The 25,400-nt window shown below is 45.0% G+C and overlaps 1 protein-coding gene across 2 annotated transcripts in view; it reads right to left on the reverse strand.

Annotated features, from left to right (window-relative positions):
• DYNC2H1 (dynein cytoplasmic 2 heavy chain 1) overlaps positions 1 to 25,400 on the reverse strand; it is a 1,541,159-nt gene that overhangs the window by 772,333 nt on the left and 743,426 nt on the right. For both annotated transcript variants that reach the window (XM_069202358.1, XM_069202357.1), the window contains exon 55: positions 19,351 to 19,488. In XM_069202358.1, coding sequence (XP_069058459.1) covers positions 19,351 to 19,488 — 138 coding nt within the window. The remainder of the gene's footprint in view (positions 1 to 19,350; positions 19,489 to 25,400) is intronic.

Here is a 25,400-nt window from a genome sequence, read left to right on the forward strand (position 1 = left end):
TTTCCAGGAGTGCAGCCTGGGTTCCTCACTGCAATGAGGGGATATTTTGATGCCCAGGGACGATGGGTTGAAAATCCTTGACGCGCAGGTAGAAGGAACAGGCGATGTGTCTAATCAGTAGGCGATGCAGCAAATTTTCAGCTGCGAGGCAGGTGTTGCGTCGATTTCTGCAGGCGTTTCCTCGTTTTTCCAAAGCACAAGAATTTCCTGAAGGGGTGAAGCCTTTGTTGGCCCTGAGACTTCAGAAACAGGCAAGCTCAATCCAAGCCCTTGGAGAGCACTTTAGGAGGAAGGCAGAGTCCTTCCAACAGAGTCAGGAGCACCATGCAGCAGGGCAACAAGAAGGAAAGCAGTCCTTCAGCAAAGCAGTCCAGATGAGCCCTTTGGGCAGCTAGGCAGTCTCTTTCACAGAGTCCATGTGTAGGTCCAGAAGTGTCTGATTTGGTGGGGTCAGATACCCGGTTTATATACCCAATAATGCCTTTGAAGTGGGGGAGACTTCAAAGAGTGATTTTGAAGTGCACAAGTTCCCCTTTCAGCCATGTCCTGTCTGCTAGGATCCCTGTGGGGAGTTACCAGTCCTTTGTGTGAGGGCAGGCCACTGTCCTTTGAAATGTAAGAGAGAGACCCTCCACCCTTCCTGCCAAGGGAGACCCATTCAGTATGCAGATGAATGCAGATGTGACTGAGTGTCCTGTGTTTATGGTTGTCTTGGTGGAATGCACAAGGGGAGCTGTCACCCAGCACAGACCAGACGTGGATTGGAGACAGGCTGTAAGACACAGATGTCAGTAAGTGCAGAGAAATGCCCACTTTCTAAAAGTGGCATTTCTACAATAGTAATATTAAATCCAACTTCACCAATAAGCAGGATTTTTTATTACAATTCTGGCCATACTAAACATGACAGGGCTACTCCTTCCAGATCAGAATCTACCACTTGAAAGTATATAAGGGCAGATCTAATGCTAGTCTATGAGAGGAGCCTGCCTCACAGTAGTGGAAAACAAATTTGTTAGTTTTTCACTACTAGGACACGTAAAACACAAATACATGTCCTGCCTTTTACTTAAATAGCACCCTGCCCTATGGGTTACCTAGGACCTACCTGAAGGGTGACTTGTGCGTGTAAAAAGGGGAGTTTAAAGCTTGGCACATAGTTGTAAATGCCAAGTCGAGGTGGCAGTGAAACTGCACACCTAGGCCTTTCAATGGCAGACCTGAAACATGGTTAAGGGGCTACCTATGTGGGTGGCACAATCAGTGCTGCAGGCCCACTAGTAGCATTTAATTTACAAGCCCTGGACACATGTGGTACAGTTTACTAGGGATTTACAAGTAAATTAAATATGCCAATTGGGTATGAGCCAACGTTACCATGTTTTTAGGGAGAGGGCGCATGTACTTTAGCACTGGTTAGCAGTAGTAAAGTGTCCACAGTCCTAAAGCCCAACAAAAATGAGGTCAGAAAAAGAAGAGGAGGAAGGCACAAAGTTTGTGGTGACTCTTCAGAGAGGGCCATTTTCCAAAAGAATAAATAAAAGCTTAAATATCGGAGAAGGGACATAAAGACAATCTAAGACAAGCATTTGCAATGCAATATGTTTCATATTTGTGAGAGTTAGAGCTACTGGTGTTGTAAATGACAATGGTGGTCATTCCGACCTCGGCGGTCTTTTCTTCAGACCGCCGAGTCCGGGGGAGACAGAATACCGCCATTGCCGGCAGTATTCATGCCTCCCTATTCCGACATTTCCGCTGGGCCAGCGGACGGTAACAGCATTACCGTCCGCTGGCCCAGCGGGAATGGCACATCAACATTGCCGCCGGCTCGTAATAGAGCCGGCGGCAATGTTGATGTGCAGCAGGTGCAGTAGCACCCGTCGCACATTTCACTGCCCGAAATTCGGGCAGTGAAATGCGCGATGGGGCTTTGCCTGGGGGCCCCTGCACTGCCCATGCCAAGTGCATGGGCAGTGCAGGGGCCCCCAGGGGCACCCCCAGTCCCCTTACCGCCAGCCTTTCAATGGCGATGTTTACCGCCACGGACAGGCTGGCGGTCGGGGACTCATAAGCCCCAGGGCAGCGGTGCTTGCACCGCTGCCCTGGGGATTATGCCCGCCAGGCGGAAGCCTGGTGGGAAAGTGGAGGGACCGGCGGTCTGACCGTGGCTTTTCCGCTACGGTCAGAATTGCTGGCGGAACACCGCCAGCATGTTGGCGGTGTTACCGCCAACATACCGCCGGCCGCCAGGGTCGGAATGACCCCCAATGTCTTTTACCTATGTGTTTTAGTTTGGAGTGTAGTGGATGTATGGCAGGTGCCACAGCAACCCTCCTAGGCCTGTGGCTGCAGGAGTGAGGACATAACATGGCTGCCACCTTGGGAGTGTTTTTGCCTCATTCCTACAGACTGGCTGTGGTATCCTAGAGATGCAACTCTTTCTAGTGTGTTTACCTAAACTTTTATAGCACCAGCCAAGCCACAAAGAGGCACCTTTGAGGTATTTAACCCGGAGAATGAGGGGGTCAAAAGGGCTAGGAGCAAAGAAAAGGGGGCGGCCATATATTTCTGTGTTAAACTTTTAAAGGAATTATTCCTCTACATTGGCAATACCAACCTAACTTTTAAAAACATTGACTGTATACAAAGAGAATAACGGAAGAGGCAGCTTAACTGAACAGGAGGCTTCAAATGTGCTGAAACAGAGCTTCAGTGGTAGATGGACTGACAGGATAGGTTCCAGAGGAGCGAAATCTGTGACCTTGGGTCAGTGTTTTAAAGTGAAATACAGAAGGGCTGGTACTTTGAATTAATTTAAAGCATTGCCTTGGGTTAATAGTCTTATGACAGCCCTCGGCTCAGGACTGGACTCTGTAGAACAGATACGTGTACCTGAATCTCCTGGGCTTTGACGGTGCCTTTTCAGTGCATACATTTGTGCGCTTGCTGGTGGTTTTGAGATCAGAATTAACTCTGTTGGGGTAGCTATTCAAAATTTGAAGTCTTGCCCTTGCCATCTGGACCACTCAGAGTAGAGGGGGAAGCCTGGGTTTGTACGATAGAGTGTTTTTTCACCTAGACCAGTGTTGCCCGGTGAGGCTTCTACAGGGCTGCTTCATTGGCACAAGTCAGAGTTTCTTGATAACCACATAAGATAAATTACGTAAAAATAATTTATATGGAACTTATTTACCCTCCAAGCCTGGCATAGATCCTTTCTGTTTGTTGTCTTATACAACAAAAGACTTCAGTCACAACAACACATTTGGGTTACATAAGTACAAGAAGTGGCTAGTCCTGGTGGCCACAGTTTGTGAAACAACAGTTTTCCTGTTTACAGCATCTCCTGCCCATGGAGTCTTAACTGTTACTATTCAGGATTGACTCTGAGGTGTAGTCCTTGCGGTGTGTTCCCATATAAACAAACATAAGTATATTCTTATAGACACAGGGAGCATGGTGAAGCACTGAGAGGAACACCAGTAGCAGCAGGAGTGAGAAAAGGGCCACTTGATAGGGTCAGAAATATGATTTCTTGACACTGATTTTCTATGTAATTGGTAACCTCAGCAATCCGAAATAATGCATAGAGTTTACATCAAAGGATGCATGGGAACTTAGTGGAGTGGCTACATGAAGCCTGGGGTTGGAAGAGTTGAGGGCAGGTTAAACATTACTGGACTCTGACAGACAATGCATGGATCATTATACACAGGAGTCCAGAGGGTGATGAGGAAGTGCTCTGCTCCTGTGACAGCGACTGTTGGGGGTTCTTAAGGTGGTGCCTCTTCAAACAGGAAGCAGTGCTATTTGAGTGCTGTTTTAGCCAGGGCTTCCGGAAGTGGCATCTGCAAGGTTACGGTAGCTGTGTGGGGACTGTCATCAAAGCCATGACACCAGTGAATTCTGAGAGGTAGAAGTGTTGGAGTTTGTTCCACTTGTGTGCCCTATGATACGCTGCTCCTCTCACTATGGCACCCTTGTGTTAGCTCCTTTGCGCCACAGGGTTAGGAAAATGGCTGCCTCTACTAATTGAACTCTATTTGAAGAGGCCCAATTTATATCCAAAGGCTAGTGTTTTTGCTATCAAGTTGAAGCCGTGAAGTGCTTGGGTCTGGAGTCACGACTCCTTTTCCACCATTTTGGAGACAACATCTTTCAGCATCTTCATGGCTAGAACTAACCTATGTGCTTGGTTGGTGACACTCTGGAGGTTATCAAGAGCACGTGCTATCACCTACTAATAAGCTCTACTCAAGTCAGTTGGTTAATGCACAAACTGCAGGCGTCTTGACAGAACAAGCATGTCACAGATTACAATCCTGACACAGCTTTTTCACCTCTTCTTCTCTGCAATTTCGATGCAAATGAATTGCAGCGATTTTGTTAAGAATGGTACCTGTTTTGCAGCACTATGAAATGGCAGAACCTAAATGATTGTGTTCTTGTGTAATGTAACCGGTGCTCACGTAAAGCGCTGTAATACCTTTGAATCAAGTTTGCACTATATAAAAGAAAATAAATTAATAAAGTGCTCCAACACCTTCATGTTGAGTTTATGCTACATAAAACTGCAAACAAAATAAAATAAAAAAGTCCCCGCAAACATCACAAAGAAACAGCAAGATGCCCAAAAACAAGGAAGAGTAAGGACATACCGCTATGAGCGTGAAATAGCAAAGTAAAATAAATCAAGGAGGTACAGGGCAAGCAGCCAGAGTGGCACAGGAGTTAACAAGCGAGAGGAGGTTGACAGGGTGGCAGGACAAGCAAGAATACGGTGTGGGGAGTGTGATTTACACGCTATGGGCGAAGCCGTAGGGTGCATGTACAGTGCTCTTGAGCTCAGCATTGTAAGCACATTGACTCACAGGAGCAGGAAACCAAGAAAAAAAAGTCCCCCAAAGAACAGATAAACACGACAAAGAGTAATTATACAGTAGTTAGTCCCTGCTCCCAAAGAGAAAAAGGAGGGACAAAGAGGCATGACTGACCACTAGCAAGCAAGGGTTTTTAAATTACACTGAAATGAACAAATATAATGGCTTTAAGGCCACAGGAGTAAGTATTCTAAAAGTATATGTCGAATGCTTACGCTCGACCTAAAAAAATATAGGGATGCATGGAATTGTACAAAATTATAAACAAAAGGAACAATGTATGACATAATTCAAAAGGCACATTATATGCAATGCAAGTAATGAAGGAATACAAAAAATAAAAAGAAATGAGCAAAAAAGCAAGAAAAATGATGAAAGGAAAAGGAAAAATTGAGAACAAGGAAGCAAAAGGGGCACAACACGCTGATTAAAAATAGAGCAATGTAAGAACAGAAATCATATCAAACGGGGCAACATAAAGAAAACTAGGGGAAAATAACCATTTCTATAGGAAAAACAAAGGTTCAGAGTGCAAGTACAGGGAGTGCAGAATTATTAGGCAAGTTGTATTTTTGAGGATTAATTTTATTATTGAACAACAACCATGTTCTCAATGAACCCAAAAAACTCATTAATATCAAAGCTGAATATATTTGGAAGTAGTTTTTAGTTTGTTTTTAGTTTTAGCTATGTTAGGGGGATATCTGTGTGTGCAGGTGACTATTACTGTGCATAATTATTAGGCAACTTAACAAAAAAATATATATACCCATTTCAATTATTTATTATTACCAGTGAAACCAATATAACATCTCAACATTCACAAATATACATTTCTGACATTCAAAAACAAAACAAAAACAAATCAGTGACCAATATAGCCACCTGTCTTTGCAAGGACACTCAAAAGCCTGCCATCCATGGATTCTGTCAGTGTTTTGATCTGTTCACCATCAACATTGCGTGCAGCAGCAACCACAGCCTCCCAGACACTGTTCAGAGAGGTGTACTGTTTTCCCTCCTTGTAAATCTCACATTTGATGATGGACCACAGGTTCTCAATGGGGTTCAGATCAGGTGAACAAGGAGGCCATGTCATTAGATTTCCTTCTTTTATACCCTTTCTTGCCAGCCACGCTGTGGAGTATTGGACGCGTGTGATGGAGCATTGTCCTGCATGAAAATCATGTTTTTCTTGAAGGATGCAGACTTCTTCCTGTACCACTGCTTGAAGAAGGTGTCTTCCAGGAACTGGCAGTAGGACTGGGAGTTGAGCTTGACTCCATCCTCAACCCGAAAAGGCCCCACAAGCTCATCTTTGATGATACCAGCCCAAACCAGTACTCCACCTCCACCTTGCTGGCGTCTGAGTCGGACTGGAGCTCTCTGCCCTTTACCAATCCAGCCACGGGCCCATCCATCTGGCCCATCAAGACTCACTCTCATTTCATCAGTCCATAAAACCTTAGAAAAATCAGTCTTGAGATATTTCTTGGCCCAGTCTTGACGTTTCAGCTTGTGTGTCTTGTTCAGTGGTGGTCGTCTTTCAGCCTTTCTTACCTTGGCCATGTCTCTGAGTATTGCACACCTTGTGCTTTTGGGCACTCCAGTGATGTTGCAGCTCTGAAATATGGCCAAACTGGTGGCAAGTGGCATCGTGGCAGCTGCACGCTTGACTTTTCTCAGTTCATGGGCAGTTATTTTGCGCCTTGGTTTTTCCACACGCTTCTTGCGACCCTGTTGACTATTTTGAATGAAACGCTTGATTGTTCGATGATCACGCTTCAGAAGCTTTGCAATTTTAAGAGTGCTGCATCCCTCTGCAAGATATCTCACTATTTTTGACTTTTCTGAGTCTGTCAAGTCCTTCTTTTGACCCATTTTGCCAAAGGAAAGGAAGTTGCCTAATAATTATGCACACCTGATATAGGGTGTTGATGTCATTAGACCACACCCCTTCTCATTACAGAGATGCACATCACCTAATATGCTTAATTGGTAGTAGGCTTTCGAGCCTATACAGCTTGGAGTAAGACAACATGCATAAAGAGGATGATGTGGTCAAAATACTCATTTGCCTAATAATTCTGCACTCCCTGTATAAAACCAATTTGGGCAAAATTGCACTCCTTCGTGTACTTTGGGTTTTGTTCATATTATTCTGAGATAGCCCTTAATTAGATATGGGCCTTGAACTACTCTGCTGGGCTGGTCCAAGTTAATTGCTTAGCTGGCCAGAAGCAGGTCAAAGCCTCCCTTACACAATAGGCCCATCCGGGGAGGAATAACATGGATGATGAAGCTGATCCAGGAAGAGGAAGAGAGTGGGAACAGAATCTGCATAGGATAATTCCATTTACACCTCCTGGAAAACCTGGACAAGACCTTCCCAGAAAAACAATAGGTAAGCAGCCAGACTTTTTTCTCCAGATGACATCTTGGAAGTCTGGGTGGGAAGGAACTAGTTTGGAGGTGGCAGTTTGTGGTGGGCCTAGGGATCCCAGGGATCTGTGACCACAGATAACTTGAATTCACCACCATGATAAGTCGCAAGATGCTGTGCTTGAGGGATGGGACAGGAGTGGAGTGATAATGTGTCATTTTAGGATCAGTCATAGATGTCCACTTTCTGGAACTTTTCACACCCAATTAAAAACTTGTGCTGAAAAGACAGACAGAGAGAAGCACTAGAATCTGTAGGAGCCGAGGGCAAACACCTCCTTCATGGATGAATACTGCCTACAGTGTTGGGACACTTTGGATGTGTACTGACTTCAACTCTGTGAACCTGTGTCTCTAGGGTAAGCTGTACTATCCTACAAACTAGTAGGAGGATGGACTTGCTGAGGACCCTGGAGGACAGCATTAAAGTGGAACTTTTGGGAACTGGCCTCATGGGTGGTGACCTTTAAAAGGGACTCCACAATCCAGTTGGTCACACAGGTGCACTGCAATTGGCCAGGAGACCATGGAGCATGGGGAGCAGCAGGAAAGGAGGGTAACCTTGCTTGAGATTCATGGGGTGCTGCTGAGGCAGATACCAGGCCAAGAATAAGTACCAGGACAGCAGAGAGAGGAGCAGGTCCATAGTACTGCCAAGAACCCTTACCAGCAGTCTATGAGGATTTAAGAGGACAGGAGTTCAAGCGCTCACCTTCATCAGACAGAAGGCAGTTGAAAATCAGCTTCTGAAAAGTGCTAAATATTTACAGGCCAGGAGGCCTGATAACAACACTCCTGGTGGCTAGAGCATGGCACCGAGGGCAAGATGCATAAAACCAAATCTGAAAAGAACCACTGGGGTCAGAGAAAGCAGCACTTAACTGGGCTCCTCTTTTTCAGCCTGTCTAGAGGACCTCCAGTGCCAATAGGCCAAGGAAATATACAACAAATGATGGATTGAATGCTTAAAATATTCTCAGCCGCTCATAATTATTCGGGCTTCACCCCAGTCCATCATTATTCTGCCACCTATGTCACCTCTGTTTGGACCCAGCAATAAGCAAATCATTCTTGACCCTGCTGCAATAGGAACAGTCCAAGCCATAGCGCCTGAACCGGAACACAAGCACCCCAAGACCAGTATCGCCCTGAAACACTGCAAGGAGGGGTTGTGTAGAAGTAAAACAGCAAACACGAAGAAGGTTATAGGTATCATTGGAAAAGCTCTGTGTTACAGATGCTAGAGGCCATCACCTATATATGTGTGATCCGAAGGTAAGCAGGCATTAAACAAACACTTTCAAATGCTGGCTTCTAGGTTTAAAATATGGAAGAACAGTGTCCATAATAAATTCTTAGTAACACTGATGAAGTTCCAATTTCTGTATGCTATCACCTGTGATTTCAACTTGGTAGATAACCCAATCTTGGATAAAAGAGAACATAAATTATCTACCTTGACTTAAGACGACATTCCACGCCTACTCTACATTTGTTTTCTCTGTCTGCTTTGAGTCGCTCTCAAACCTGGATAAATGCAAGAAGCTTAGATGATCAAACAGGAACTTCAATAGGGTATCAGAACACCCAGTATGGAAACAATTATTGTTCAAATCCAAACAAATGTGTGCTAAGATATTGGGAAGACTTTGTTAGATTTGAACCCATAATATGCAATCAACTCAAATACCTACATGTTAAGGCATATAGTTGAGGTAAAATAACTCTTTTTTTTTTTTAAAGAACAGATGAGCAGATGAGTAAACAGAAAACACACAAAAAATGAAATGCAACATTTGGTTACAAAATAGTCAAATGCTGGCCAGGAGGAAATCCAACAGATTAAGTAAGTATAAATCACAATTAACCAACTCACATTTGAAGCTATGTACCGTAAGAATATAAATCGCAGCATTAATGGTATAAATGGGGAGGCAAGGTAGGTAAGGTGACAACATGATAACGCCATGCACCCGAGGTGCTCCAAAAGATTTGAGGCTAATACTGGACAAACTTGCCAAAACAAAAAGCTGTACCAAGGCTGTTAAGGGGGAAGCTCGTAGGTAGTAAAAATATTTATAGTACGACCAAGCTAAATAGGTGAAAATGAATATCACAAAATATGTAAATTCAATAGTACTACTACTAATACCAGAAGATCAAGTAAAGGAGGAACTTAAACCAGTGATGACCAGCGATGGAAATAATCTTTTTTTTTTTGCAGTTTCATATAGCGCAAACTTAGACCAAGAGCATCAGTGTTAGTAATGGGGTCTTTGGTTGGCAGTCAGGTTACCCCCGTCCAAGCAAGGACCCTCACTCTAGTCAGGGTAAAGGAGAATCACACTCAGTTATCCCCCACTCACCCCCTTGGTAGCTTGGCATGAGCAGGCAGGCTTAACTCAGAGACAATATGAGAAGTATTTGTACCAAAATACATAGTAATACAGTGAACTACTACAAAATGACAACACAGGTTTAGAAAAATAGTAATTATTTTAGCTAAATAAGCAAAACCAAATATGATAAAAATCCACAATACACAATTAAACATATGATTTTAGCACTTACAAACACAAAAATAGTGCCTTGAGGCACAAATGCTGCAATTTGATGTTAAGCGGGGTCGAGACGGAGGCGTTTCCTACAATGTGACGCCACTGGCGCCGTTTACGGAGTCGTATGGACTCTGAGGTACAGTACCTTTGTAAAAAAGTAGAAAACAGGCAGTGCACGGAGTTGGGGAGCGGGGCGTCGCAGGATACGATGCGCCATCAGTTCCAGTGCTATGGGGCAGAGGAGTAGAGGCATCGTGAAGAGGCGTCGGGGTCCTTACTGCAGAGTGGTGGAGGTGAGGCAGTGTCGGTTGCGAGGTGTCGGTCCCATGGTTCCAGCAGAGACGAAGACCGGCGAAGTCACAATGTTGTGGGGCGACCTCACGATGAAGTCACAGGGCTGCAGGCGCTGCGATAGCATCGGATGTCACGGACGTCAGACTTACGACACTCTGATCTCAGCGAGGTCGTGCGGGATCAGTGGTTGCGGAAACCCGAGGTCTGCAGAGTCGTTGGGGTGATTCCGCTTCTACGAGGTCCATGGTTTCGGGGCAGGCAGCTTTGCGGTTTCCGTGCAGAGGCATCCTTAGCAAAGTCGCACAGCGCCGTCTGGTGTCATCACACAGGTTTTCTCCAGGAATTCACATCCAGGGGCGCAGGAACTGGAATGGTACCTTCTAGCAAGCTAGAGTCCACAGTATGAGGACTCAAAACTGGACGGTGAACTCTTTGCGGTCCCTGAGGCTTCAAAATAGGAGGCATGTTCTACTCCAAGCCCTTGGGGATACCTCTCAAGTAGGAATGCACAACAAAGTCAAGTCTATGTCCCCTTTTCACAGGCAGAAGCAGCAACTGCAGATTAGCCCAACAAAGCACAATCACAGGCCAGGGCAGCATTTCTCTGCAGCTCTCCAGCTCTTCTCCTTGGCAGAGGTTCATCTTAAATCCAGAAGTGATCTTGAGGTGATCTAATTTTCAGGGGGTTTGGGTCCAATACTTATACCCTTTTCTGCCTTCGAAGTTGGTAAACTTCAAAGGGAAGTCTCTCTTGTTTGCAACATCCTGCCTTGCACAGGCCAGGCCCCAGACTGCATTGTGAGAGGGCAGGCACAGCCCATTCAGGTGTAAGTGACCACTCCTCCCTCCACTCTAGCACAGATGGCTCATCAGGATATGCAGGCTACACCCCAGCTCCCTTTGTCTTACTGTGTAGAGGGGATTCACAAACAGAACAACTGTCAAACTGACCCAGACAGGGAATCCACAAACGGGCAGAGTCACAGAATGGTTTAAGCTAGAAAATGCCTACTTTCTAAAAGTGGCATTTGCAAAATAACAATCTAAAAACCAACTTCACTAAAAGATGTATTTTTAAATTGTGAGTTCAGAGACACCAAACTAAACATTTCTACCTGTTCCCAAAGGGAATCTCCACTTTAAAGTTATTTAAAGGCAGCCCCCATGTTAACACATGCGAAAGACAGGCCCTGCAACAGTGAAAACTGAATTCAGCAGTATTTCACTGTTAGGATACATAAAACACATCAGTACATGTTCCACCTTTAACATACACTGCACCCTGCCCATGGGGCTACCTAAGGCCTACCTTAGGGGTGCCTTACATGTATAAAGAGGGAAGGTTTGGGCCTAGTAAGTGGGTACACTTGCCAGGGTGAACTGGTAGTTTAAAACTGCACACAGACACTGCAGTGGCAGGTCTGAGCCATGTTTACAGGGCTGCTCGTGTGGGTGGCACAATCAGTGCTGCAGACCCACTAGTAGCATTTGATTTGCGGGCCCTGGGAACCTCTAGTACACTTTACTAGGGACTTACTAGTAAATCAGATATGTCAATCGAGGATAGCCAATTACACATACATTTTATACAGGAGCACCTGCATTCTAGCACTGATTAGCAGTGGTAAAGTGCCCACAGTATCAACAACAGCAAAAACAGAGTTCAGCACTCATCAACAATCTGAGAAGCAGAGGCAAGAAGTTAGGGGATGCCAAGTCTAACAATCAAAGTGCGTTACAAAAGAACCAGATTACGTTACACAATTCTGGGCAAAGGAAGATGAAGTGAGTTCCACAGAATCACAGGATGTTGAGCAGATGCCCTGATTTGAACCTGGGTCCCCAGTTTCAATGTTGGTAGCTCTAGTTGCTAGGCCATGTGTGCTCAACAGCAATGTCCCTGGCCCTAATAGCTTTCCAAATGTCTTACATATAAAACTTTCCGCTGGAATGATCCCTTTGATTATTGACTTATTTCATTCAGTGGTCATAACGCTTCAATCACAGAAAGAAGGATAAGTGAAGTACCACCGATTTCATTGCCGAATACAGACACTAAAATGTATGCCACCGTCTTAGCTAACTGGTTAAGCAGGGCTCTATCTGTGATTGTAAATCAGAGCAATGGGCTTTGTAGCAAATAGAAATGTTTGTAATCATTTCAGTAAGCTAACAACTAAATACTTAGTATTAACTGAAGTACTGACAAGTAAAATACCAACGTAAATACAAGGTTAAATATCCAGAACTTTGGATGCCACAGAGCATGTCTCAGATTTACAAGCCAATCTCCGGGGAGAAATTAGGTGAAATGGTGCAGCAACTAAAATCGGTATGTAAACTACGCTGTCCCTCACTGATTGACATTATTAAAATGACAATATTACCTAAAACTTTGTTCACTTAACAGTTTGTACCAATACCAGTTCCACAAAAAAATCATGACAAGTTAAGATGTCACATAACTAGCATATCATAGGACAATAAAGCAGGCTGGGGCAATTATATTAGAGATTACCGCATTAAGACAAGGGAAAAGGTGAGAAGAACGATGGATACAACTACCTGTGGATTCCTCACCTAATGAATAGAGTCCCAAAGCAGTACCACGCCCGGCGGTGGGTGCCTAAATGGTCAAACCAAGAAATCCTGCAGCACTGACCGTGCAAAATGGCCGTCCCTTCTAACCTCAGAATCCAAACAGTAATGTTTTGCAAAAGTGTGAAGGGACGACCAAGTTGCGGCCTTGCAGATGTCGACCACAGGAACACCTCTGGCCAAGGCCGAAGTGGCCGACTTAGCTCTGGTGGAATGAGCTCTAATGCCCTCAGGAGGATCCTTCTTTGCCAAAGAGTAACAGATTTTAATGCAAAGAACAACCCACCTGGATAGTGTTCTCTTGTGGACTGCCTTTCCTCTCCTCTTGCCCACGTATCCAATAAACAGCTGATCCTCCAGCCTGAAATCCTTTGTTCTATCAATAAAGAAGCTCAACGCTCTCTTTGGGTCCAGACGGTGCAGTCTTTCTTCCTCTTTGGAAGGATGAGGCGGAGGATAGAACGTGGACAAAGTAATTGCCTGAGCCAAATGGAAGGGTGAAACAACCTTCGGGAGGAAAGCAGCCTTGGTCCTCAACACCACCTTATCCCCATAAAAAGTTGTATAAGGGGGCTTTACTGATAAGGCCTGCAACTCACTCACTCTCCTTGCTGATGTTATAGCTATCAGGAAGACTGTTTTTAAAACCAAATACCTTAAGGGGCAAGAATGCATAGGTTCAAAAGGGGACCCCATAAGGAAAGTCAGGACCAAGGACAAATCCCATTGCGGCATAATGAATGGCTTTGGAGGATATTTATTTAGAAGACCTTTCAAGAATCTAATAACAATAGGGGATTTAAATAAAGATGGTTGGTCTGGAAGACATATGAAGGCTGACAAGGCCGATAAATAACCCTAAATGGTAGCCACTGCACAACCTTTCTGCGCTAGAGACAGAGCAAAAGACAAAACGTCCGATAGATGAGCATGCAAAGGATCAATCTGCCTCTCTCCACACCACGCAACAAATTTAGACCATCTATTAGCGTAGATAGATTTAGTGGAGTGTCGCCTGGCCGCTAATATAACATCCACTACCTCCGGTGGGAGAGAGAAGGAACTCAGGTTGCCCCGTTCAATCTCCAGGCATGTAGGTGCAGACTCTGGAGGTTGGGGTGTAGAACCTGCCCCTGCGACTGCGAGAGGAGGTCTGCCCTGAAAGGGAGACGGAGCGGAGGGCACATTGAGAGTTGGAGAAGGTCGGAGTACCATACCCTCCTTGGCCAATCCGGAGCTATTAGGATGACTAGAGCCCGGTCCTGGTGAATCTTCCTCAATACTCGAGGAATCAAGGGTATGGGAGGAAACGCGTAAAGCAACTGGCCGCACCAGGTTATTTGAAACGCGTCCCCCAACGCTCCCTGCATCGGATACTGGAGGCTGCAGAATAACGGACAATGCGCGTTCTCTCGAGTGGCAAACAGATCTATCCGAGGAAACCCCCACCTCTGGAAGATTAAACGGACTTGATCTGGATGGAGACGCCACTCGTGGTCTGCCGAGAAATGGCGACTGAGACTGTCCGCACGCACGTTCAAGACTCCGGCCAGATGGTTTGCTATCAAGCAAATCTGATGGTCCTTTGCCCAGGACCATAGTCGAAGAGCTTCTCTGCAGAGAAGCTACGACCCCACTCCTCCCTGCTTGTTTATGTACCACATCGTGGTAGTATTGTCCGTTAGGACCTGTACCGACTGACCACGAAGGGAAGGGAGGAAGGCCTTGAGAGCCAGACGTACAGCCCGTAACTCTAACAGATTGATGTGAAACATCTGTTCCTCTGGAGACCAAAGACCTTTGATCTCCAGATCCCCCAGATGAGCTCCCCACCCTAGAGTGGAAGCATCCGTTATGACTGTGGCCACTGGTGGCGACTGCTGGAACGGCTTTCCTTGTGAAAGATTGTTGCTTGCAATCCACCACTTCAAATCCACAGCAGCATCTCTGGAGATCTTGACAGTACCCTCTAGATCCCCTTTGTGTTGAGACCACTGCCTTCGGAGGCACCACTGAAGAGCCCTCATGTGCCAGCGAGCATGCGTGACCAACAGAATGCAGGAGGCAAACAGACCGAGCAGAAGAAGGACCTTGAGGACTGGAACTACCGCTCCATTTCGAAACATTGGAACCAAATCCTGAATATCTTGAATCCGCTGAGGCGGAGGAAAGGCCCGACCCAATGTTGTATCCAGTACTGCCCCTATGAACAGGAGGCGCTGAGAGGGCTCTAGGTGAGATTTGGGCTCGTTCACCGAAAAACCCAGGTCGAACAACAACTGGGTTGTTGACTGCAGATGATGCGACACAAGCTCCGGGGACTTGGCTTTGATCAACCAGTCGTCCAAGTAAGGGAATACTGCTATCCCCTTCCTTCTGAGTTCTGCCGCAACCACCGACATCACCTTCGTGAAGACTCGAGGTGCTGAAGTAAGACCAAACGGAAGGACCGCAAACTCATAGTGCTGCGATCCCACCACAAACCGGAGATACTTCCTGTGTGACTTGAGTATCGGGATATGAAAGTAAGCATCCTGCAAGTCGACAGACACCATCCAGTCTTCCTTGTTCAACGCCAAAAGCACCTGTGCTAGGGTCAGCATCTTGAACTTTTCCTGCTTGAGGAACCAATTCAAGATCCTCAGGTCCAGAATTGGTCTCAAACGACCATCCTTCTTGGGAATCAGGAAATACCTTGAGTAACATCCTCGACCCCTTTCCTGCTCTGGGACCAACTCCACCGCGCCCTTTGAAAGGAGGACTTGTACCTCCTGTTCTAGCAACAGGAGGTGCTCTTCTGAACAATAAGAAGGGCGGGGCGGGATGAGGGGTGGGAACTCCCGAAAGGGAAGGGTGTAGCCTTTTCCCACAATACTGAGAACCCACGTGTCCGTTGTAACAGTCTTCCATTTTGTGAGAAAATGCTGTAATCTTCCCCCTACAGGAGAGGAGTGAGTGGGAAATGGCGGAAGCCTAAGGCTGCTTCCCCTGCTGCACCCCGCCAGAGGATGAGGAAGAGGCAGAGTGCTGCTGAGAGGCTCCTCTGGTGCGGACCCTACCTCTCCCCCTAAAAGATCTATAGGGATGGGAAGAGGCAGGTTGCTGATATCTTCCCCGAAAGGAAGAGGAGGAAGAGCCACGCCCAAATCCACGAAACCTCCTGAAAAATCTGGAAGAGGCCGTGGCAGAAGGAGCTTGGAGCCCTAACGACTTAGCCGTGGCCCTGCTTTCCTTAAAACGTTCCAAGGCCGAATCAGCCTTGGCCCCAAACAGTTTGTCCCCATCAAACGGGAGATCCAACAATGTGGACTGTACATCCGCAGAAAAGCCCGAGTTACGGAGCCAGGCCTGTCTCCTTGCCACCACAGTTGTGCCCATTGCTCTGGCTACCGAGTCGGTGGTATCCAGTCCCGTCTGGATAATCTGGGTCGCAGCAGCCTGGGCATTTGAAGCAAGATCCAAAAGACCCTGGGGAAGCTCTGTAAACGATGAGGAAATGTCATCCATCAGAGCATGAATATACCTCCCCAGGATACAGGTTGCATTAGTGGCTTTTAACGCCAGACTGCAGGACGAAAAAATCTTCTTGGACTGCGCCTCTAGTTTCTTAGAATCTCTGTCCCCAGGCACCGTCGGGAAAGAACCAGGCGCTGACTTGGATGAACAGGAGGCCTGCACCACCAAGCTCTCCGGCGTAGGGTGCCTAGATAGAAAACCAGGGTCAGTCGGAGCCGCCCGATACCTCCTGGCCACGGCTCTGTGAACTGCTGGGGAAGATGCCGGCCTCTTCCACACCTCTAACACCGGATCCAGCAGAGCGTCATTAAATGGCAAAAGAGGCTCTGCCGCAGCGGAGGCCGGATGTAACACCTCTGTTAAAAGGTTTTGTTTAGCCTCCACCACCGGCAAAGGCAGGTCCAAAAAACGAGCTGCCTTCCGTACCACTGCATGAAAGGAAGCAGCCTCCTCAGTATATTCTCCCGGGGACGAAAGATCCCACTCAGGGGAAGTGTCCAGCCCACTGGCCGACTCCAGACCACGCAGCCCATCACCCGAGTCCTCTAGCTCTCCTTCCTCCAGGGCTCGTTGGTACTCCTGCTCCTCTAATACACGGAGAGCACGTCTCCTTGAATGAAGTCGTTGTTCAATACGCGGAGTCGACAATGCCTCCGCCGAAGTCGAAGATCGGCGCCGATCTTCAGAAGCCACCGACGCCGCGTCCGGCGCCACAGGTAACTTCGGCGCCGACGAAAGAGCAGCTGAAGCAGATGGACCCACCGGAGTCACAGGCCGAAATCCCGACGTCGACGGGATGGAAATCCCCGGGGCCAATCCTTCTGAAGCCACCGGAGCGGCCACCGGCGCCGACACTGGCGCCGAGCCCACGTTCCCAAAAGGGAGAAAGGGCATAAAGGGTGCCGGCCGAAGAGGCGCAGGATCACCCAAAGAAAAGGCCAAAGGCCCTTCCGGAGCACCCCCTGGAGCCATCTGTTGGAAGATGGCATACATCGCATTCAAGAATGCGGAACTATCGGCTCCAGGGGTGGGAAAAGCCGGATACTGAGGTGCCTGTCTCGGAGGCGACCCCGACGCCGGCCTCGACGTCTGCGCCGGAGAAAACACCTGAGGCTCCAATACCTCAATCACCGACGCCTGTCCAGGTGAAGTTGGAGACGCCGGAGAGGGCAACGGCGTCGAAGGATGCGGCGTAACCGTGGGACTAATCTCCCATGTCCTTCGGCGCCGATCCGAAGACCTGGAACGAGTCTCCTTCGAATGACGCCGAGATTCTCTACGGCGCCGGGAGTCTCGATGACGCCGATGTCTTGGAGAAGAAGACTTCTTGTGATGCTTCTCCTTCGATTTTGCCATAAACAGCTTCACCTCACGTTCTTTGAGGGCCTTCGGATTCATGTGTTGGCATGAATCACAAGTCGAGACGTCGTGGTCGGAGCTCAAACACCAAAGGCAATCGGAATGAGGATCCGTCACCGACATCTTGCCTCCACACTCACGACAAGGCTTGAATCCAGACTTTCTCTGCGACATTATTACCACAGCGAAAGACTACGCAGCAAAAATACACTGTAACCACAAAAGTAACAGTTGCTCCCTCGAAGATAACCGTTTCGAATGCACGGAAAAAAGGGAACTGACGTCCGCACGTCGTCGAGGACCTCTTATTGCCTGTATGACGTCAGACGGCGTCGCGTGGGCTAGAGTGACGTCCTCGTCGACGTGCAGAGACTAGTAAGAAGATTTCCGTCGAATGCTGGCGCCATGGGAGTATTCATTAGGTGAGGAATCCACAGGTAGTTGTATCCATCAGAATTACTTGATTTCTGGCATTAATATTAGAAACTAGGAATGATGGGAGCTCTGCTATATTTAAGACAATGGAGAGGCAGAGGGCCAATAATAGATTGTATGGATATTCTGTTCCAACATTCAAATGTTTGTTTTATTGTTTCTCCCATTTTCATTTAGAAAATAAGCGCCCTCAGTGGATTACAGCTTTTCTGTATACCTCTATGCCGGTCATTAAAAGCCTTCTGCCATGTTTTAGGCCCTCATGTTCCACTTGGTCCTATGTCATAAGAAAAGTTAACAGCCACAGCAACAGCCATAATGCTATATCATATGACAAATGTGACATTAACTGAGTTCGTAATTACAGGAAGTAATATTAGATCGTCAATGAATGATTTACAGCATGTTCACTGAGGCTACAGGCTGAAGTAAATACACCAACAGAGCATATACAATAGAAACAGATGCAAAAGAAACAATTCATTCTTAAAACCTCAGTGGACAGATAATAATTGGCAGACTGCGATCCAGGACATTCTTACTAGGTCAGTATTGCAGCATACCACACAATCAGAGAATGTTCAACAGAAGAAACCTGCTCAGAGCATAAACAGTAATCACAAATGCATAAGAGAGGTAGCCGTCATAAGCAGCTCCTGAGCATTTCCAGCTAAATGTAATCAGTCTTCTGGGTATGCTCATTGTGAATCATCTTCTCAAAAGTGTATGTCTCCAGTTTATGCTCATTTATTGCTAGCATGAATCAGTGACAAAGAAAGCACTCCATAGGTAGACTAATACATCATATTCACCAATGAAAGGTCTGGAGAGTGCTGAAGAATAAATACATGTTCAGAGGAAAATGTCTGACAAAAAATCTTTGTGTGATGACTGAGTGTACTATTTAGATGTAATAAAGTCTGTCATGCAGTGTAACGAATGCTGTCCTAAGGAAGTAGAATAATACATTAAAAGGTTAACAGCATGAGGTGTGAGAGAAATCACCTGGAGTGAAGTCAAAGCACCCTGCAAATATGTCTTAAGGAAGTGGGAACAAAAGGTCCTGCAGACATCTAAAGCTGTCTGTATCTAGCTCTGAAAAAAGCAACACTTGGATCTTTTGTCTATGTTTTATCAGGTTCCTCAACAAGTAACAAAAAAGTTTCAGTATTATCAGTTTTAATATTATTATAATCCTCGTAGGAAAGGTTCTATTGTACATTCATTAAACTTAACCAAACCAGGAAAGGAATACATTTGCTCACCTGCATGGATACTGTAATCTCTTGAAGGGCAGCATCAGCTTCGGCTTGCTTGGTTTTCAGCAAAATACTTTGTTCTCCTGCTTTACTTTTTAATTCATCGACCAAGGCTTTGGCTTCATTTAGCTTTGAAACACCAGCCTTCAGAAAATAGAGACATATCACCATTCATTAAACAGTTAAGTTTTCACAACAAAATACAAATTTGATTTAAGGTTGCCATTATCTGTATTTGTTGTATAAAATATACCTGTCAGAGCCTATTTGTTAATGAACATTTAATTGAATAAAATACTTTTCTATCAGAATTTATAATCACCATACAAAAATAAGAAGGATATCCAAAGTGCACCACTTTATTAAATGGAATTATGAATCTACCCGTCATTTGGAGTACTCACAGCATCATTTTACCTATGCAAAAATCAACACAACAAATTGTGAAATCAGGCCAAATTGTAATGGTATGATTTAAACTTGTCAAAGAAGAATACATTTCCTTCATTTTGGCTGAATGCGAATAGATTATTTACATTGTCAAGGCATACCAAAGTGGGCTTTAAATTCTGTAATTTATAAATAGTAATTAAAAAATATAATTTAAACACTCCAGTAAGTTATGAATCCTGTATGGGTTTCTTTCAGGATATATAGATCATTTTTCAAATACCCGATCCCAAGCACAAAATTACACAAAATGGTCCAGGCCACAAATCAATTTGTTTTCAAGCAGCTTTGAGAAGCAGTTCCTAGTACCACCAAAAGGTAGCAGGGTACCCAGGGTCGGGAAAAAGGTGAAAACAAGAAGAAAATAGTAGAGTATGTTCTTTAATGCTCACTGTGCTCTCAAATTACAAACTTATTATTTGCAAGAAATAAATGGCACCCCTCTGTAATGTTGTATCGCAGATCCAATACCTTTTGCAGGTGACATCTAAAGCAATCTTTCTTAACCTTGAGAAAACTGGTCCAATACAAATTAAACAACGAGAGGAAGGACGAAAGACAGTATTGAGCCACCACTGTTCCAGTTGATATTTTTGCCTTCCTCTGAAATTCTCACTAATCAGTTGGTACCTAAAGCAACAATCATACAGAAGTCATCAACTATCAGGATTAATGGGTAAGGTAGTGAGTTTCATATGGAATAAAATCTGCAATTTACCACAGGTCCAAAAAAGCATTTGCAGCATCTCTTATTCCAAAACCTGAAGTAAGTCCACATCAATGAAGTACAGGTACTACATAAAATGAGGTAGGAAGGCACACATTTGGCAGGTGACCAGAGCAAGAGGACAGAGGGCCTCATCACCAGTTTGGTGGAGGGGGCTGCACATACAAATGTGAGGGATATCCCCCGCCTGCCATATTACAAGTTCAATTATATCCTATGGAACTTGTAATATGTTGGACGGGATATTCGTCATGTTGGTGAAGGAGTAATCCCCTCTGCCAAACTCGTATTGAGGTCCGAAGTCTATGTACAGATTTCATTCTAGCATCAGCTTAATTTTCCCTTAAAAAGCTTATACGGTGTGGAAAAGGGTTAGAAAGAAAAATCCAAGTCAATAGCTAAGAATTCTCTAGCACAAGAGCGTTTGATTTTAATTGGAACACAGTGACGACGTATACAAGCTAAAAAGCATGCAAGCTACAGAACACCATTAAACGTAGCTGCTGCATGAGTGACAAAACTAAGAAAAATATGGAAAGTTGCTACTACTCTACAATGGATCATAGTAAACAGCAAACTTTGGGCCTGTTGAACAAGTTACTTACCTTTGGTATTGCTCTTTCTGGTAAACAGATTCCTCACCATTTGAATATTCCCTTGACATCAGACTGGTTCCAGAAACGTTTGAGCAGTAACTCTGCATGCTGTTATGTGGCAGATACACATTTATGAAGGTTTGCTTCAGAAATGACGTGCAAGGCCTTTATAGAAGGCAATTCCATGTGCTGACGTCTGTTGCTTTTAAGGCTGTCTGTGTCCCCAGACGCATACACAAACAGCAAATTGGTTTTGACTAATGTCCAGATTTCTAGACTTAGGATCTGTTGAATGGGTGGAGCCCAATTTACATAAAGGATGGGAGGGTCAATGAAGAACCTGTAGTTAGATAGTCTCTTCCAGAGAGAGCATTATCAATGGTAATTAACTTGTTTTTCTGAAATCACAGGTTCCTCACCTTTTTATAAATACTAGAGCAGTACCTATTAGGATGTGAGTCTGTGAATTGGTTCATACCAAGAAGTCTTGTGAGACTGAGCAGGCGAAATGCCCTTCTCGATGAACGTAGCTGTCCAGATAGTAGTGCTCCGTGAATGTATGGACCGACATCCACAGAACCACCTGGCAGATGCCCAGGACAGGAATTCAACATGTCAGTGCAGAAGTAGGAGCTTTGGCCCTGGTGGAAAGGGCGCAGAGGCCTTCTGAAGGCTGCTTTTTAGCCAGGGCGTAGCAGATTTTGGAGCAGAGTATGATCTAACCAAAGAGGGTCCTCTTCTAAATGGCCTTTTTTTCACCGCAATGAATCCTACAAATAATTGATTGTCCATCTGATGTCCTTTGATACAAGTGATGTAAAAGCCCAGTGCTATTTTTCAGTTCCAAGTGATGGAGTCGCTCCTTCTTCTTAGTCAGAGTGGTGGATTTACCCATCCGGAACAGTGTCACAACTTACGGCAAGAACAGCAAGTTAATACAAAGAGTTTGAAGCTCACTCACGTGCCGGGCAAAAGTGATGGCGATGGGAAACACAACCTTGAGGTGCTGTAAAGCCCCTAGGGACCCATCCATCTTAGGGTGGCCCTACCTCTAATGAATGGTGGACATCTTTTCACTCTGAAACAACAGAAGTTGCTGTCTTTGCCAATTTATGCAGAATCATTATCATGTCTGCGAGTAGATGCAGATGTCGTCTGACCTTATCTTCCCAAGAATTGTGAAAGCATGAAGCCATCTGATTGATGGCTGAGATACAAGATTTGAAGCAACATTTGTCTGGATCAAATGTCTACTTTTCAGCATGTCATGGTCTAATAAGAGGCGATACAGACATATAACCAAAATACTGTAGTCTGAATTGACGTTGTTTTCCTTATATATTCATAAGGAAATGTCTGGGAAGCACACCTTGATGCACACTGAACATCTATGTCAGACATTCCTAAACGTACGTCAGATTTAGTATATAATGACTACCACTTGACTACTTTGCAGGGGAGGTCCTTCGCCCAGATGATTGCCCAAGATTCTGCCAGAGATGGTTTCACCTACTGCCAGCACACTTTGCAGATGCGACATCTCGTCTGAAGCTGACAAAGCCAAGTCCTGGAAGAAGCCTGACTGACTGCTGCTGCTGCAGCAGGTGTTTGCCCTTCATGGAAAACACTATCTTCATGCCACTGATGACAAAGACAGCCTTTGTTGTCAACAAGGTATGCAGTATTCTCATCTCCTTTAGAAACTATATATTGCAAGTTACTCTGCCTTTCATGCTCTCTTAGTGTAGCGCACAGAAATAGGCATTAGGGTGGTAGACTTTAAATGACATTTTAAACATGCTGGAAATGTTTGTTTTATTCTGATTGTTTATAACATGTATACTTGCTGTTTTTAAATTATTCTGTGCAGTTGTTTTAGATGTACTGAGAAACAGATTGTTCTTCTGCTAATAAATAATTTTAACCTAAAAGTGTTAATTTTTCTTAGCACAGTGTGTGTGATACTGTGAATAATAAATAACCTTTGTTACCTGCTTCCATGTCAATTACAAATTGAAGAGCGTTTTGCGGGTATACAATAGTCACATTCATCGCCGCAAGTTCTCCTGTGACACCCGGGGGTGGAAAAGCATACCTTGAAGAATTACACTTAAGTCGTAACCTATGCATCTGTTGGCGCCAAACATTGGGGTGACATCTTATGGTTACGCCTTGAGTCGTTTTTCAATATTCGCACACACATGAACCATTATTACATCATTACAGAGATGTCTGTAATAATCATGGTTACTTTCTACTAGGTGATTAGGGAACACGTATGTTTGTATAGGTTTGTCAAGCTCGACTCATAAAAGGTTATGCACGATTCTGTGGGTTACCCAAGTGGCACCTATTGTGAAAGGGGTCAATTGCAGGGAAGTAGTCACTCCGCATCAAAAAGCTCGTGGTGCCCCACTGGGGGGGAGGTGTTTACATCTGTAATAGCGGCACATCCAGCATATGTCCTTGAGACATTTTAATCATGGGTGGAGTTTGAGCCTGTTGGTGCTGCCTCAGGGCAGTTTCAGGACTATACAGTGGTAGAACTGACTGTATGTTAAAGGGCTTATCAAGATTTGGAAATCTCTTTAACTTACCAAGAACACCAAACAGGTTTGATGGTCAGTTGCTGCACTTGCACATAAATGTCAGTGTGAGGCCTCTGAGGAATAATGGGGCTACATGGCCAGTCTTGGCTGGCTACACTCCCATTCCTTGTCCTGACAACTGAACACAAGCTGAGGTGATAGAGGTGTTAAATTACACAGTCACCTTATACAGGAGATTTGTACAATATGTACAATGTACTATGTGCTCCAGACCAGCTGTTGCAGCAGGGCCTGCTACTACTCACAAACACAAACCATTAGTGCATAGACTATTAGTGCTATCAAGAGAAAAGTATCCACAAAGCATGATGAAATAGCTTTCTGGATAGCTTGTGAAACCAATCAGGTAGAAGCAGTGTATCCATAAACTGCCCCCCAAGGCTAAAGAAGAATACTATGTGCCTCCCTTTTGGAATGGTGGGAAAGCATATTTGCAAGCATTTACAACAGTATGCATGGTACACCTTCATTGGCAGTCTTCCCTGATGTACTTGGACAAGTACAAAATGAGCAGGGAGCTGCACCAGCTCTGGACTTAGGAATTAAGTTAATGGGGAACTTCTCTACAGTGTCCTCTCTCATCCAGGGCAATATTAAGGGTGAGGCTTCAATTCTAGCTATACGTCAGAGAATGAGAGCACGTCTGGTTCAAGACCGTGCACTGAAACTAACAAAAATAATTATACCTCTGTAGTCGGAGATACACTGGGTACTCGACAAGTTAAACCACACTCAAAACCTAAAAATGACACTGAGGGTTCTGTTAAAGAGAAATCTGCAACAGATGGAAAGAAAAAACAGAAAGACATACATAAAAGATGGAATGGATCACCCAGTTCTCGGGAATCTGGCAGGGGTGGTTATAACTTAAGAGACCATGAAAATGTAAAAACCTGATCAGTATCTCTTCATATAATTTTGAGGACACTGAAGGTAGAGGAACAGAAAGGGGGAGCCAATCAGAGTACCAAAGAAAAGAGGAGTACAGTAGAAAAATTGAAGGAGGACACAAGACTGGTGTCAGCATAAAGAGGGAGGAGAAAGGAATGGACTCGAAAACCCCAGTAAAGAAGAAGAAAGTAGCAGAACTTTCTAAAAAACATGTTGATCCTGCTGCCAGTCTTCCTGTCAAACAGGACTTGAGTGACAGCGCTCCTAGAAAGCTCTGCAGAAGTCACAATAGTACATTAGATGCTTCATAGGTATCTGCACGCAAATCCAAATGATGACTTTATACGGTCCGACACTCCAGCTCAACATTTAAATCCACCTGATAGGGTTTACAACCTAAAGATCCAAATTGAAGGGGACATACCAAAAATAATAAAAGCAGTCTTCGGGACACAATTATCTGATGATTATGACATCATTTAGGTGGAAAAATACTGGCCTCTAGCCTTTGCATCCCGGGTAGGAGGAAGTCATAAGGATAGCCTTTTCTTCTATAGTGCCGGAGGATGTCAGGGAAATGTATGCCAGTGAACAGGCCATGAGACAAGCTCCAGGCTTAAACAGAAATCCAGCAGGGTGGGATGAACCCTCTAGTTTACATGTTATTCCCTTAGGTATGCAGTGAACTACAAGTACAAGCCCAATACTCTTTAAAACCAGAAGAAAAATGTAGTATAAAAGCAATACTAGATCATTTGCAGTAACAGGGCATAATAGTGCCTT

This window comes from Pleurodeles waltl, chromosome 8 (assembly GCF_031143425.1).
Source record: "Pleurodeles waltl isolate 20211129_DDA chromosome 8, aPleWal1.hap1.20221129, whole genome shotgun sequence".
NCBI classification, from domain to species: domain Eukaryota; kingdom Metazoa; phylum Chordata; class Amphibia; order Caudata; family Salamandridae; genus Pleurodeles; species Pleurodeles waltl.